General features: G+C 33.3%; 1 protein-coding gene across 1 annotated transcript; it reads right to left on the reverse strand.

Annotated features, from left to right (window-relative positions):
* Positions 1 to 3,507: 3,507 nt before the first annotated feature.
* Positions 3,508 to 12,677, reverse strand: LOC125862061 (protein NRT1/ PTR FAMILY 8.3-like). Its single transcript, XM_049542038.1, has 5 exons — positions 12,456 to 12,677; positions 12,105 to 12,210; positions 11,801 to 12,018; positions 7,064 to 7,620; positions 3,508 to 4,436 (listed from the first exon to the last, which is right to left on the reverse strand). The coding sequence occupies exons 1-5, from the start codon at positions 12,507 to 12,509 to the stop codon at positions 3,614 to 3,616; spliced, it is 1,758 nt and encodes a 585-aa protein (XP_049397995.1). The 5' UTR covers positions 12,510 to 12,677; the 3' UTR covers positions 3,508 to 3,613.
* Between the last annotated feature and the right edge of the window lie 4,059 nt (positions 12,678 to 16,736).

A 16,736-nucleotide genomic window follows, 5' to 3' on the forward strand; every position in this document is an offset into this window, starting at 1 on the left:
GATTCATCTAATAGGCCTTCTCAAAGGCAGTGAAGAGTCTCTAGAAGTCGGTATGATCCTATCCCACGCTGGCTACGTGGTTTATGGGGTTATGAGTTATCTGAACTCTCACCCAAATCGATGCTCAATACTACTATATATGTGTGTGTGTGTGCGCGCGTGCGCTTAATGCAAAAATACTCTCTGGTTGAGATAAGTTCTCAAAAGCACCTCTTTCAGAGGTAACTGCTCTGTACTCAAACTTTATAAAACTCTTTACTTTTCTCAAAATAATACTCTTTATTTATGAAAAAATGATACATTTGGGAATCATACAGTTCCCTTAATCTCTTCTCAAAATTATAAGTTTATACTTTAACTTGCTCTTGAACTCATGCTAACTTCTCAAAATAAATTTAAGAATGGATGCTTGTTTTAAAGATTCTCAATCAAAACTCAAAAAGTAGGGTTCATGTGGGATTATCAACTTGAATAATAACTCAAAGATCTCAAAGCATAATATGGGATTATCAACTTGAATAATAACTCAAAGATCTCAAAGCATAATATAGTGTAACTCATAATCAAGAATTTAGAATTCATGAACAATAACTCGACTCATATAATAGATTCTCGAAACTAAGGGCATAACCTTAGATTTAACTCTTACAAACTAAGTTAAGATGTATGGTGTGAGGAAGAACTCAATCCATCAATATGAATATCCTTACATACTTGGAAGAACAAAGTTCTTGATGAAACTCAGAGAATGACTTATAAATCCTAACTTTCTCCTCTTGGATCCTTGCTCTAAGACTTGGGAGTGTAAATGAACGTAAAAGGATTGATTAACACTATTAAACCCCTTAATTAGGTGTAAAAACATCGGGGTTTAGGTTTAGAAGGGGTGGAAAAAGACCATAACACCTTTACTTAAAATTGTTGGAGTGATCTACGATTCCGACCTACGGTCCATAGGACTTTCGATGGCCCGTACTGGTCAACCATAGAACCAATTTCTGAAACCCAAAAACTCAATATTTTCCCACGAGACTTGTCCATGAATCGTCGATCATCGTACACCTTTTTGGCTGACGTGACATCCAAATATCTCCCACGTGTCTCAACTAGGTAGAGTCACTGAGTGTGCCACGTAAGCAAAAAGGTGTATAAAATTACAAAAAAAAAAGTTAGAGGGTATTAGGACCTTAGTTTAGTTAAGGTGTGTTTCTGAGATTTCGGTCATAGTCTAAAGGGGGTACTTGTGCCTTATCCCATCTATCTATATTACCTTAAAAGTATGAATTAGATATCTTAAATGTTAACTTATTATAATACCCACGACATAAAACACAAAATTTAGTATATCTATTATATTTTATATCATATTATACTATATACTTTTATTTATACTATATAATATTATATTTAAAGTAGACACCTTTTCACATTGAAGGGTCATGATTTATTTCAAAGAGTTAAGAACTTTTCGACGAGTTATGACCTTTTCGAAGGGTTGTGATTTTTCTAAAGGAATGTGACTTTTTTGAAGGGTTGTGACTTTTCCAAAGAGTTATGACTTTTCCGATGAGTTATGACCTTTTCGAAGGGTTGTGACTCTTTTTGATAAGACACAATAACCAATTTTTTCATACTATCATTTTTCGACTATAAAAATTAAAGGGAAAATGCATAAGTTCCCCCCCAGCCTATGCCCCAAATCCCTGAGACACACCTAACTTTTACTAAGGTCCTACTACCCCCCCCCCTCCCCGAACTTATTTTATATATAATTTCCTACCCCTTTTCGGCCTACGTGGCACTATCCTTGAAAAAATTGTCAACACGCGTTGGGCCCACAAGATAGTGCCACGTAGGCGGAAAAGGGGTAGAAAATTATATATAAAATAAGTTCAGGGGGGTAATAGGACATTAGTAAAGGTTAGGTGTGTCTCAGGGATTTTGGGCATAGGCTGGGGGGGTACTTATGCATTTTCCCTAAATTAAGTAAGGGCTTCCTCAAAATTTTAAACTACAATTTTTTGAAGTTTTCAATTGTTCTTCTTAAAACACCTAATTTGGTATATCTTCTATATTTTATATTATATTTATTTATATTATTTTATTTTAAAAGCACTCACTTTGTCACATTGAATGGTTGTGACTTTTCTGATGAGTTGGGACCTTTTCGAAGGGTTGTAACTTTCTGAAGCGTTGTGACTTTTATGATTTAACACAATAAGCACATGTTCATACTACCTTTGTTAACTATAAATAGAGGAGTTTCCTCACATTTCTAAACTACGAGTTTCTTAAATTTTTTATTCTTCTCTTCTCAAAAACTCACGTGTGATTTACAGATGTTGAGAATCTCAAAGTTCAGTGGTATTCGAACAATCCATAACTTAAATGTTAAATTAATATAATACTTCAACTAAAATCATCCAATGTAGTATATCTTCTATATTTTATATCAATGGTTATATATTTATATTAGGGAAAAATGACAAATATACCCCCAAACTATCGTAAATGGTATGTAGATACCCTTCGTCATACTTTTGGGATATTGGTGCCCCTACCGTCCAAAACCTAGAGCATATATACCCTTTATACTAACGGACATAAATGTGTCATAATCTTATTCACCGACCCGACATTTATTAAATATTGGATCGACCGATAAGATTGTGTCACGCGTCCCTATTTAGTCTTTCGTTAGATTGAAGGGCATATATGCTCTAGTTTTTGGATGGCATGGGCGCCAATGTCCCAAAAGTATGACGGAAGGTATCTGCATACCATTTACAATAGTTCGGGGGTATATTTGTCTTTTTTTCCCTTTATATTATATTGAAAGCAGGAACTCCAACAATACAATAATAACTAAGTAATGCACTATAGGGAGGAGAAACTATATTTAAGAGGTGTAACTAAGATATTTTAATAGTGACATTTTTATTTTTACATATCACAATTAATTTGAAAATGAGAAAAAAGTCAAAAAAAAAAAAAGGAAAAAGATAAATCTAATTGGAAGCCCATATAAAGTGTCACATTACCTTATTTATATCTAGTTTTATATTATAAATAATTATAGGTTTTTTCGAATATTGATTTGACAATTTTAATAGTAATCTGTAATCATAAGAAAGTTCATATCAACTGTTCATAGGAACTTATATTTTATTATTCCATTTATAATTGTTTACTTAAAATTTGATTTAATAAATTAACATTATTTTTTAAAATAGTGCATTACATGATTTGATATTCACGTGCAATGCACGTGTCTCACAACTAGTATTTATAAAATTTGCTTATAAATAAAATTTTCTTAAAGAAAGTGCATACAATCTTTTTGCCATCATAACACTTGGGGAGACAGTAATTCCACTTCAAAATAGTATTGGAGTGTAACAATGATTTTGGGTAAAGTTATAATGTATTTTACGCCATTTTTCCTTTTAAGAAAATGGGGATATCAACTATATTTAGAAAAATAAATTCAAATTCTAAATATTCTTTGCAAATAGTATGACGAAACAACTCCAACTTCAAAATTTTCAAATGAAGTGAATAATATTTAATTTTCATGGTCAAACGCCAACTTAGCGTATAAACAAACTTGGACTTAGGATGGCTTCTTGGACTTATACATTTTGGCACAAAAAACATAGATTACAAAGTTGCAGAAGCTAAGTGCAGCCAAGAGCCAGAAGAAATAATCAAGATGCCCACTGTTCAAGTTGTTTGGAATCCACCCAGGTTTGCCACCTATAGTTGTAATGGATGTTACTACTGTCAGTATGAAAGAGCTCAAGTAATTACCCATAGCAGTGGTCAACAGTGACAGTGCACTGCACAAGCTACGCATTGCATCGGGTGATTGATCATAAAAGAACTCAAGGTGCCCAATGAAAGTAAATATCTCCGCTGCTCCCAATATAAAATACTGAGGAATCTGCCAAAAGATACTGAGAGGTACTGCAACTGCTTCATCCACCAAACCAAGGTCTCTTGCGAGTTGTAGACGCTTGAACTCAACGATAGCAGCAGCTGACATGCAGAACACAGAAAGGAGAAGTCCGATTCCTATTCTCTGTAACTTGGAAAATCCCCTTTCCTTTCCGGTAAAACTCCTTGCAATTGGAACAAGGATCCTATCATAGATTGGGACCCATATAATAACACTTACGGCATCGAAAAGTGAAAGAGATGCGGGAGGAATTCTGAAGGAACCAATGGCAGTGTCCATCACTGTCCCTTGCTCCACAAACAATGTAGCCATTTGTGCATAAACAGCAGAAAAGACTATTCCAGTTGCCCATATCGGGAACATGCGGATCAAAATTTTCAGTTCCTCAACTTGTGTAACAGTACAGAGCCTCCAAGCATTGGAATAGTCTCCAGTTTTGCATTCAGTGTCTGAAACTACAGCAGCTTTGTCAAGGCACCTGAAGAATAAGTATAATTCCAATAAGTTGCAGCAAGTTCAACGTAAGTAGCATTGATGATTGTGGAAAACATAATTGGTGATTCTTTAAAGCATTTTTCAGAGAACTAATTTCTGTTCACATATTTTATAAAATGAACTTTAGAACATACAACACCAACAAAAATAATCTATAGTTCCTTCAAAAATCATATTAATGACTAAAACATTGTTCAAATTAAATATTTTCTAAAGCTTCTGAATCAATAATTAGACGGTAACATTACTTGTTTTACCTTCCTTATATTGTAGCCCACTAGATGGCTAGCCTTGCTTGACTAAATAAGGTTTGTAAGCTCACTTAATCAGTTGTAGGGACTCTCCTTCCACTCATTGCAACCGTATAGATGGATAGGTTTAAGAACCCGATCAAATCCATACGTCTTTTTTAAAGATAACATCTTTCAGTATCAGTGTAAGGACCAGGTTCTTTCTTCTATAGCTAAGTGTTACAAAACTCTTTACAGTGATATATAGTACAGTTGCAGCTTTCTTCTTCATGAACCTTCTTCTTACTCTTTCCTCAGGACATTAAATATATCCAGTGGTTCCCAGTGGTTCTGCATAGAACCAGGTTCCTTTTTAAGTAAAAACGTGTTTCTTTACAATTCAGCCTATAGCACATGAATACATTGCACATATGAGAATGGAACATCTCTAAATTTCGCCCTTTTGGCATCATAAGAAAACAACATTGCTTAGTAGAACCCTCATGAGAACATAGCAATATTAATTTCCCACCCAAGATTTTATCAAAGCCTAAAGAGAAGATATTTTGATGCATCTTTTTAATCCATAGGGACTAGACCAAATAGAAACTTGCACTAGCTTACAACACTGCTATGAAAAGATTTAGTATGGCTTTGGTATTAGAAGGGTGACTAGAAAATAAGTTCTTTTGCTAAGAAGGCAGCTATTCTAAATAAGTTCTCAAGAACCTTGTCAAGGGAAGTAATGGCATCTTTAAATTTCCCCCTTACCTTTTTTATCATCAGTTTTCTGCTCCTAACTTATCAGAACTCACCTAGCCTTCTTGTGCTATCCATGAGTGTGTACCGGTTAGGTATAAAGTTGGGATAGACACTTGCCTTAGATTCCTCCACCATTACTAAAACTAGAACATGGACAAATACTGGGAATCAAGAGAGTTCTTGATCTCACCTTAAGTAATTTTCTCAATTAAGCCTCTTCAGTTGTCTCTTATGTGATCTTAGCATCTTCATCACATGTGTACTGTTCTTCTTCTACTGAATTTTCCCTCAATTAGGCTATTGATCATGATTGCTTCTCTTTCCTGAGGTCCTAGCACAATACTGATTCTCTTCTTGCTCTGTACATCATCTTCATTTTCTAGAGAACCAGTTCCTTTATCTGGTTTCTCAAGAAGTCCATGCTTCATATATATAGTCATTGGTCTGAATGGATTAATTGTGCTAGTTTTAATACATGAATAATACCTTCTTAACCAGCAACCAGAATGCGTAAAGCATCCAGGGATTGTGCACTACTGGTGCATCGCGAGAAAAGGTGTCCTAGTTAAGGCTGGCAAAGGACATTAACTACTGCATTCAGTCCCCATCGCCGTGAGCATACCGTGCATCTACCTGTCTATATATATATTTGATTGCTGGGGGAGAAAATAATAGAGGATTAGAGAAGAGTTTTTGGAGCACTGAAAGGATGACTCACCAAGGCAGTTCACACACTAGAAATCATCTTATGATGTTTTTGGATAGATTTCATTGATTAAATGCAATTACTAACATCAAAATCACTTTGGATTCGTTAGAACTCGTCAAATTCTCAAGAATTACCACATATTGGATTTCTAGGGTGGTTTGACTTCAAAAGTGTAATCCACCACCACACTTCGTTTATGATGCTTAAATAAGTATGTAGAAGGTAATTCTGAGTAGCAACAATGGTTGATTTGAAGTATCGGATGAACCATAGGAATGGGTATAAATGAAGGTTGTTGTGTTGGTTGGGAAAGAAGGTGAATATTAATTGCGAATATGAATTGGTTATTGCAATGATCCAAACAGATCAAATAGTCTATCTAATCAAGGTGATTAATTGGTGAATCAAGATTTCACCATTCATGAACAATTAGGGACTTGGATGACTTGAAGATCAACTCTAAAGCTTAGATGGCTTATGTTGAGTTCTAATGGATATGAATTGATAGATTTGAACTATATTCATGTAGATATTGTGACCGTTTGAAGCGCCAATTGTTTGAAAAGCTAAGACTACGTCCAAGATAAGTTTGAGTTATACATTCTTTGAGTCCTTTTCCCAACAGCATAATTCCAAAGATGTATGAAAATGTTTTAGAATGTGAATGTATGTTTGAAGGGGAAAGCGAGCGTGAAGTTTCCATCATTCATGAAAGTTATGGCTTAAAATGCAATTCTAAGTATGAAATAATTTGATAAAAGATATTGTGATCTTGACTTCAAAGTAAGAATTTTTGGCATCATATTGATTATAAATGTCATGACTTCCGTACGAGCTTTATGAGAACATAGAGGAGAAGAGAGTGTTAAATAAAAATGTTCTCCTTAGCAAAGAAGAAAATAATATTACCTCAGTTCATCAGTGTGCAGTAGCTTCCGGCTTCCTTCAATAACAGAGCTTTTGTCTGGGGTTTCATAAAGTTGTGTACTATCATCGGGGACAGACAAGTTCCATTTGTGGAATGCTGCAACCAGAACCTGGCACATTCTTGTGAGAGGACTTCCCCCAGGCTTTTGAAATCTGTAGAGTGGCGTACCGAAAAAGAAACTTGCAATGGCAATGCTCATGAAAACTGCAGGGATGCCAAACCCAAGGCCCCATCCAGCATTTTCTTGAATCCACACAATCAAAGTGCTTGATATCAAAGCTCCAATGTTGATAGAAAAATAGAACCAATTGAAGAAAGATCCCTTTTTAACCCTCTCTTTTGGATCTGTGTCATCAAATTGATCAGCACCAAAGGCCGAAACACATGGCTTAATCCCACCAGTTCCAAGAGCAATCAGATAGAGACCAGAAAAGAATATGGCATATTGGGCAGGAGTTGCTGAAGGGCACACAGAACCCACACATTCAGGGGGCTTAAAATCAGGAACTGAAGCTGATATTGTCAATGTGCACATTCCCTATATAACCAATCAACAACACAAAAAGCATCAAATAAGAAGTGTAAGTCCAGCAAGAAGATATGAGAGAAAGAAAGGCTGCAAGAACTTCACTGTTGCATTAGAGGCTAGAGCAAAGGTAAAATCCCAGTTACAAGGGAAGATAGGGCACTACAAAGTTAAGGTTCCGGTTCACAAGACAAGACATGTATTTACTGTCTCACTTTAACTTGCTATATCAGTAAAGATGAGGCCTTTAACCATAAGAGTTCAAAAGAGGAAAGGCACTGAGCAGATAGCTACTTTCTTTCTTCCTTGTCACATTCTTATGTTTTCCCCAACTTTAGTTTGTTTAAAACTTGGAAAATATCACACACTTCACAAAGTTGTTATAAGTTCCATATGATGAAATCAATAGCTAATTTATAACAGTATTAGAAGAGTGCGTACAATAGACCCATGTGGTTCAGCCCTTCCCCAGACCCCACACATAGCGGAAGCTTAGTGCACTTGGCTGCCCTTCTCTAAATAAATGATTAGAAGGTCAAGTAGATCTCTTTGGATCTTTCATAAAAGGAAATTGGCACTTAAACTGTTTGCCAGGAAAGTGGCTCTACCTTCCTCAAAGTTGCAACCGATGTTACTCGGTCTCGCCAAAAAAGTCGATGAGTACGTGTCGGGTCCTCCAAAAGTAGTGCATTTTTGGAGGATCCGACACTGGTGCGGCAACTGTTTTGGAGAGTCAGCGCAACATAGGTTGCAACAACAATACATACACCTAGAACCAAGGTCAAATGTTTGGTACCACAGTTGCACCCACCAATTATAAAAGAAATGAAAAAGGTTAAATATGTATCACTTCTATTTAATGTTAATATCTCACTAGGCAGTGTGCCGGAGTGACTAATTTATTCCAAACCAATAGAATAGGCAGGGTCACTTCTACCTTGTACAGCATATCTAAAGTTAGAACTTGCAAAAATTAAGTAGAGCAAAAGCATTTTAGGATTTAAACTGATTACTAAGATTCAAATACACCATGAAAAAACAGTAGAAATGCTTATGTAAAATAATAAAAAACTGATACACAATAGTCTTGCACGTTCCTGAACCAAGAAATTGTACATTTCCATTGTCCTCATAATTTCATCCCTGTTGCATCTGATGTTTTGCAGGTACGTGAATTCACTTAAATTGGCCCACAACTTCAACAAATAGTCAGCACCTTGGCATTCACTCATCAATTCCTGATGGTTCTTACGTGGAGGAAGGGCGTTGTAATTTGTCCAAATTAAGAATCCTACTATCTTTGGGAAAAACCTCCTCAAATGAGTTGAAAGTTGAAACATACCTCACCATCATCGTCAAATGCAAAATTTTCCAAATATGAGTATCAACAAACTTAGGGGGCTGAATTTCATGAATAATATGGGAAGCAATATCCTCTGATAAACAATGGGAATGTGTTCCAGCATTACATGAAACTTCGTCCAGGACCTCCGGCACATTCATGACATCTTCATCAATAGGAAAATCATCTGACGCTATAAAATAAAGTACACCTAATCTCGTCCAATTATCAAACCAAAAGTTAGAGGATCCCATGTTAATTTGTTACCGAATTTAATACTCAGTCAACTCTCTTGCCTCTTAACATTTTAAGCCATACATGAGAAACCTTCTTCCATGGAACAATAATCGAGTGAAGCTTTTTACAATATTTTATCACTCATAAAAGAGATTCACGAAGAAGGTTTTCCTCAAAAACTCTACCATAATTTAGCATCATGTAAGGATATAACCCAAACCTTCTTCCCAGTTGGCAAACATAAAGTGCCCCAAGATGTCCATTGCCTTCCACTACTACCAGTCGAGTGACTCCAAAAGGATTGAGCAAATAATTTATGTAATTGATTTATTACACATTTTGGAGAATCAACTCGATTGTAGGTGTATCCGAATACCTTGTGAAACATGGGAGATCATTGTGGCTAGTCCTCCATAGAATAACAGATTTCCTCTCCAAGATTGAAGCTTATCCATCACTTCTATAGTAATATCATTGTATTTTAAAATTTTCCTTCTACTATAAATTTTGGTATAGTCAAGATGAGTAAAAGGAGAACTCTTTTTGTTGATACCAGTAAAGATGACAACTCTTCGTCCTATACTCTTTGCACCAATTCCTCTGATGCCTTATCATGGATATAAACTAGACTCTTCTCTTCACTTATGGCCCGAGATACCTTCATACTCAAATAATACCTCTATAATCAAATAAAGAGAATCTATTGAAGAGAAAATTATGGTATCAACCGCATATGCTAAATGATTGATTTTTTGGAGTCCATTTTGGCATAGCAAAATCACAGAACACTAAGTTATCATGTAAGGCATTTAAATTCCTAGAAATACTTCGGCAGAAAGAATAAAAAGAGCTCGAGATAGGGAATCACCTTGCTTCACACCTATTGACGATTAAAAGAATCCATAAGATTGTCCATTCAGAAAAATCGAAAACCAGTTGTTGGAAAATATTCTCCTGACCATGTCAATAAAACTCTCTCGAGATTCCATTTTATGCAGGACCTTTGAAGGAAAAAGCCAAGATACTTTATTGTGACCTTTAGCAATATTTAATAACCACTTTAGCAGACTTAGCTCTCTTCCTGTAGAATTGAGGAAGAAGAAAAGCCTTGTTTGTATTTCAGTATGTCCTTATACTCCATGAGAAGGGTATTTATACAAGTGAATCCTAACTAATTAAGGAAAGGCAATCAATTACAATAAAAAGGAAATATTTTATTTCTATAATTACGCTAGGAAAAGGAAAAATAAAGTCTCCTAATCATGTTTCTTGTGATTAAGAGACTGGCTACATTATTGTTGTTGTTAAAAGAAATCAACCAATGCCTCTTCCCCCATATCCTCCATCCTAGATTGCTATGGAATATCTTCCCTTTCCAAAATAGTAAATGGCGTTGTAGTTAAATTAGAAGTATTAGCTTCCTTCCTTAGGAGAGTCATCTGGTACAGTCAGCACATTGTTATTAGCATCACTTTAGTTTTCTTTCTCCTCTACATCAGCTATTGGAGCAAGAGAATTATTTGTTGGTAAATCAGATAACTCCTTACCTTTTGAACCAACAGATTTATGAGCAACAATCCATTGATCAGTTGCACCATCAACCTTCTTACTACTCAGCCTTATCCTAAACGTGCTTCCTTTCAGGATTGCACACAACTTTACCACTCTTCAACACTTTAATTGGTTCAGTCGTATCAATAGAAGGTACATCATATAACCTACCAGTTTGGTCTTCATTCTAATCCACATTCAATTTTTGGGTGTAACATGCAACAAATCCTCACCGCTATGACCTTGAAGGCAGTAGTGTTTACAATACTTGGGCAAATAATCATAATATACTTTTATTCATTTTGATCTGACTTCATCGATAAAAATGTCACGACAGTCAATCTGCACTTTTTTGGAAAATCTCCAAGCTAATCAACCTCAACCTTTACCCTAGCACAGCTACGTCGAGTTAGACTATCTGTAGTCATGTCCACTGTCAAAGGTTTCCCAACAGCTGATGCAAGAGAAAATACTGACTCTTTAGCAGATAAATCAAGAGGTAGTCCTGAAATGAAATATATGCAACTGCAATTGACGTTCTTCATCTGGATCAAACCAAGGATCCCCCTTTAACATTGGTAAAATATCCTTAAACTTGAGATAGAACGCCGGTTTGGCTAGCACATTAACTTAGTCCTCTAAAAGCTCGATCAACACAATGTTTTCTTAAGAACCCTATCTTGCAATCAACCTTGATCATATTGAATTGGATCGATCTTTCTTAAATCTTTAAATTCCGGCCATCTATATGAAATTTACCAATAACATTTTATTGTAAATTTTCCTTGATGAAGTCGATCAAAACTCTGTCTGCATCCCACATCACAGTAGGTTCGTTGTGCTGATACACAACAAGTTTGAGTGGAATAGGTTGCATGGGGCTGTAGCAGTGAAGGGTTTAAGGAGTGAAGCATCAGAAGGAGGATTAGGAGGCTGAAAACAATCTCAAGAGGAAACGAAAGATGACATAATATGAATATCCAAGTCACAGAAAGAAATTTAATAATCATCTCACAAACAATAAGTTTAGTATTTTGTGTAAAATGAAGCTGAGATATTTACCACGAAGTAGATAATAGAGAAGGTAGCAATTGTCCGATATCTTCCCCAGTATGCATCTGCCAGTACCGCCCCAATAAGGGGCATTAGGTAACACGTGCCTTGCCAAGTTGTAACATTTCTAGCAGCTGAGACATTTCCCTCATGTAACTTCTTGGTAAGATAGGTAACAAGATTAACAGAAATACCATAGAACGCCAAACGTTCACAACATTCATTACCTGAGACCAAGATCCACAACCAAATCAATTATACCAAAACAGGTAAAAAGAGAAGAAAATAAAAGGGCAATTTGAGTATGGCATACCAAGAATAAAGGGGCAAGCTCTCCAGTTCCCCGTCTCACTTTTTAAAACAGGATTACCCTTGATATCAACAGAACCATCTCTAGTGTAGAGTCCACTATCCTCATTCTACAAATAGGAAATTTTTTAAGAATGCCAAAAAAAAATAACTTGTTTTTTTAATCATAAAATAACTTGCAAGTAATCACATCTGCATCTACTTTTATTATTGTATATGAATAACTTTCAAAAAACTATAGTAAGTATGATCAAATACAAGTCTAACTCCAACTTCAAAAATTTCAAATAAAGTGATGCCCACTTACAGAGTGATTAAAAATTGAATTATGAAGTAAAGAAAGAGAAATTGAAACCTGATGAATGCCACCATCTTGCAGAAGAGATGTTTCTTCTGTTTGAGTACCCATACGCACAACTTCAAGTTGATGGATCTCACAATTTACTGTATCTGTTACTAAAAATTGAGATTTTTGTTGAATCTACAAAGGGAAAAAATGGCAGAAGAGCAAAAATGGGTCAACTGACAGAGAAGTTAAATAGACTAAAAAGATATTGTTCCCTCTCATTTTTATATTTTGGGTCAGTTTGAAGATGCATTTCCTTACAGTCATACTTTGATCTCATTTCAAATCACATTGATTTGCAGTTATTCAAACCCAATTACCACTGTTGAGATCAAGTTAGGTCTCTGCTCGAGTTTTAAAGTTGTATTTACGCATTCCCTCTCTCCATTCCAATGTACCAAGTTCAAACAAGTCTACACAGTAAAATAAGGTAAAATGAATAAAAATATTTATATGGTTAATAATTTGGTTTAAAATTTCTCTTATTATTATTTAATGGGTTAAAAATGTCTTATTTCAATAAATATTTTAATCCTTTTCTTTTTCAACAAATTATTTTCCTAATGTTGATTTTCTTTTAGAAATAATGCATGAGTACCCCTAAACTATGACCGAAATCTCTATGATATGCTTAAACTTAACCAGGATCTAACTATTTTAAAATGGAATAATCACACCTTCAAAAGCTAACGTGGCAAAGAAAATGTGCATACGCATAAAGACTGAAAAAATTAGATACACGTCCTTTTTTATCGGTCTATTTAAAATTAGTTAGTATACATAAATATATATATATATATATATCATTTCTTTCTTTGTAAAATAATTATTTTAATTTCTTCCTCTCTTAAACTTTTTTTTTTCTTTCATTAATTTCTTATCTTTTCTCTTTATATTATTATTTTAAAAAATGTGTATTTTTTAAAAAAATAAATTAATTAAAAAGTTTAATTTAGTTTTTAAAGTTTTAATTTTTTTATGTTTAATTTGATTTTCTTCAATTATTTTGATATATGTTCGGAATTAACTTATTTTAAATATAAGGCACTTAAAATTAAATTTGAAACCAAATCAAAAGGAAAGGAAAAGAAAATAAAAAGAATAAATAAAATTAACAAAAATAAAAAACAATAAAGGAAGGTAAAAAAAATGAAGAAAAAATGTTTAGATACAAGGAATTTTATTTTTAGAAACTTGTGTGTATTGACTTAATTTAAATACAAGATAAAGAAAATAAGAAGATTTAAAAAAATAAAAAAATAATTTGTTTTTACAGTAGTGGCAGATGCATGTTGTGCAAACGCAACCAACCTACCTAGTTGAAGGTATCATGTCACCACAAAAGGTGCATGAAAATATAGAAAAATGAATTCGGTGGGGTAGCATGACTCTGGTTAAGTTAAGGTGTGTCAATGGAATTTCGGTCATAGTTTAGAGGATAGTTATGCATTATTATTTTTTTAATTAGAAAATGTTTATCCTGCTTCAATTCGAAAGAGATTAAGATATAAAAATATTTTCTATTTTATTAGAAATTTTTATCATTATCTAAATGAAAATTAATGACGGACTTACTAAGATCTTACACACACATATATATATATATAGCTATATATATATACATATATATTATCAGCTTAAAAGGTACCTGGTTTATTTTAATTATTAAAATGAGATTAAGAGAAAACGAATGATTAATTATTTCCTATTTATTTATTAGTTAAAGTGATTTTAAAAGAAAAGAAATAAGAATAAGGTTCTTTAAAAGTAATATTTTTATCGAAATTCCTTTATAGTAATTATTATATCCCTCATAGTAACCCCTCACTATTTTTCATTTAGATAATGATAAAATATTTTAATAAAATAGAAAATATTTTTATCTCTTAATCTTTTCTGAATGAAGTAGTATAAACATTTTCTAATGAGAAAATGGTCTAAAGTCTCCCCAATCTATACCCGAAATTCCAACTACACACTCCAATTTTATGGGTGTCCTATCACTCCCTGAACTGTTTAAAACAGGAATTACTACACCCTTAAAACGTCATAACAACATCTATGCTAATGGGTGAGACTCACACTCTATAGAAATTTTATTTAAAACTTTTTTTTAATTCTTTTTTCTTTTTGACTTATTATTTTAAAAAAACAATTTAATGTCAAAACATCAAAGTTTATGAATGTATTTTGGATCTCCAATTTGAAACATGTAGATGGTTGTTAATTATTTGAAGTTGAATACATTGAGTTTGATTGAGTTTATGGTTGTGATTTTCAAATTTAAAGAAACACCCGAAATTTCATGGAAATCGATGAGCTTGAACCCTCCATTAAAATTAGTGTAAAAGCTTGAGCTAACAATTCGACTTGCCACAAACGAGCACCGTTTTGAGTGGGTAATATATCAAAAGGTTGGAAACATCGTGGGAAGCTTATATCTAAAATTTAAGGTAATTTGGAGATGATTTAGGGTGGTTTTGCATCTAATTTCCGAGTAATGGAATGAAGAAGATGAAGAACAGATGCTAACTTTTCAAATGCGTACGAAAAGTTATTAAAATTAGTCGTGGGTGTGTTGGGTATTAAATTTAGGATAAAAAATTGTCTTAATTTTCAAAGTTTATTGAAGAAAATCATTTGGGTGTTCATGTATTAAGCGTATCCAAGCTTAATTTAATTTGCTTTGATTTAAAAGATTGTTGGTGCATAAATCAAAGATTTTTGATATATAGTTCTTGATTATGGAGAATAACGGATGAAATTGATATAAACGATTTGTGGTGTATCAATTAATGTAGTGATAGGAATGATTTCAAAATGGTGAAGAACTTTGGTGCTGCCATAGATGCTCAATCAAATTGCCACGAAGAGATTTGATTTATGTTGTGAAGAAGAAAGAAATTAATAAGAAAAAAATAACAAAAAATACACATATTTATGAAACTTTCAAAAATAAAGTTTTATTATCTGTGTTGGTCCTCACTCTCTAAGAGATTGAGATACACTCACTGTGCCACGTAAGGGTCTAGGGAGTAAATTATTTTAGTTTTAAATAGTTCAGGGGGTGTGATAGGTTACCTGTGAAGTTGAAGTGTATAGTTGAAATTTCGGGTATAGATTGGAGGGCTTTAGACTATTTTCTTTTTTCTAGTTTGTAGACACGTAATTTTTGACCGAACCTAAAATTTTACATCATTTTTAGAGCTTAAATATTTTTATAAATCTAATTTAAATATTTTGACTTTTATCTTATTTTATTAAGTTTATTTTAAAATATTTGAAAACAACAAAAATAGAATCACTTTTTAAGGTAAGTTTTATTTTTAATTGTTAAAAAAAATAAAATGAAAAGTTACAAAAAATATTTTTTTATTTTTATTTAGATTTAATAAATAAGCTAGTGTTTCTTAATTATATTTTTTTAATTAGCTATTTAGCTTTTCTTATAATTTTCTTTTCAGTAATTTAAAATAGTTAGTTAAGATTTTTATATTTTTTATATTTTATATATTTAATTATAAAAAATAAATATCATACGCTACCCATTTTCCTCAACTACCCCAACCACTCACAACACCCATTAACCCCACTCTTCTTCACCCACCTACACCACATCTACACCCATATCTATACATGCACTACTACAATACACATAAGAAGAAACACATGTAGAGAACCCAAAAAAAAAAAAAGATAACCAAAAAACCATCTACACATTTTCCTTTTCCTTCATACAAACACACACACAGAACATACAATAGGCACACCCAACCCACCAAAAACAATTTGCAGATTGACGTCAACAAAAACGCATCAGCAAATACACTCAAAAAAAAGAAGAAAACCAACACGCACCAAAACAACTTTTTTTTTCTCTGAAAACGCAAACACACGCAGACAACCAAAAAATCAGGTTATAATTGGAGGCTCCAGTCAAAATTAAGGCTCTTTTTTAGATTCAAATTCTTTTCTTTAGGAAATTATCTACGGATTAAGGTCCAACTCTAGCACTTTATCTTATTTATTTGGGTCTTACATAGAGTTATTTAAATGCATATGAAATACGGATTGAAATTTGATTGATTTAGTTTTATGGCTTGTTATTGCATTGTTTAATTTTTAGGAAAAAGTGTGTAATTTATTTTGCATTGTTTGATTTTTGAAATAACTTTATAATTTATTTGGTCTATTATTCATGTCATTCTACTAATATCTTTGCTTAGATTTAAAATAAATAAAATATAGTGGATTAAAATTGATCTTTAGGTGTTTTCTAGAATATTACTG

Source organism: Solanum stenotomum, chromosome 4 (genome assembly GCF_019186545.1).
Source record: "Solanum stenotomum isolate F172 chromosome 4, ASM1918654v1, whole genome shotgun sequence".
In the NCBI taxonomy this organism is placed as follows: domain Eukaryota; kingdom Viridiplantae; phylum Streptophyta; class Magnoliopsida; order Solanales; family Solanaceae; genus Solanum; species Solanum stenotomum.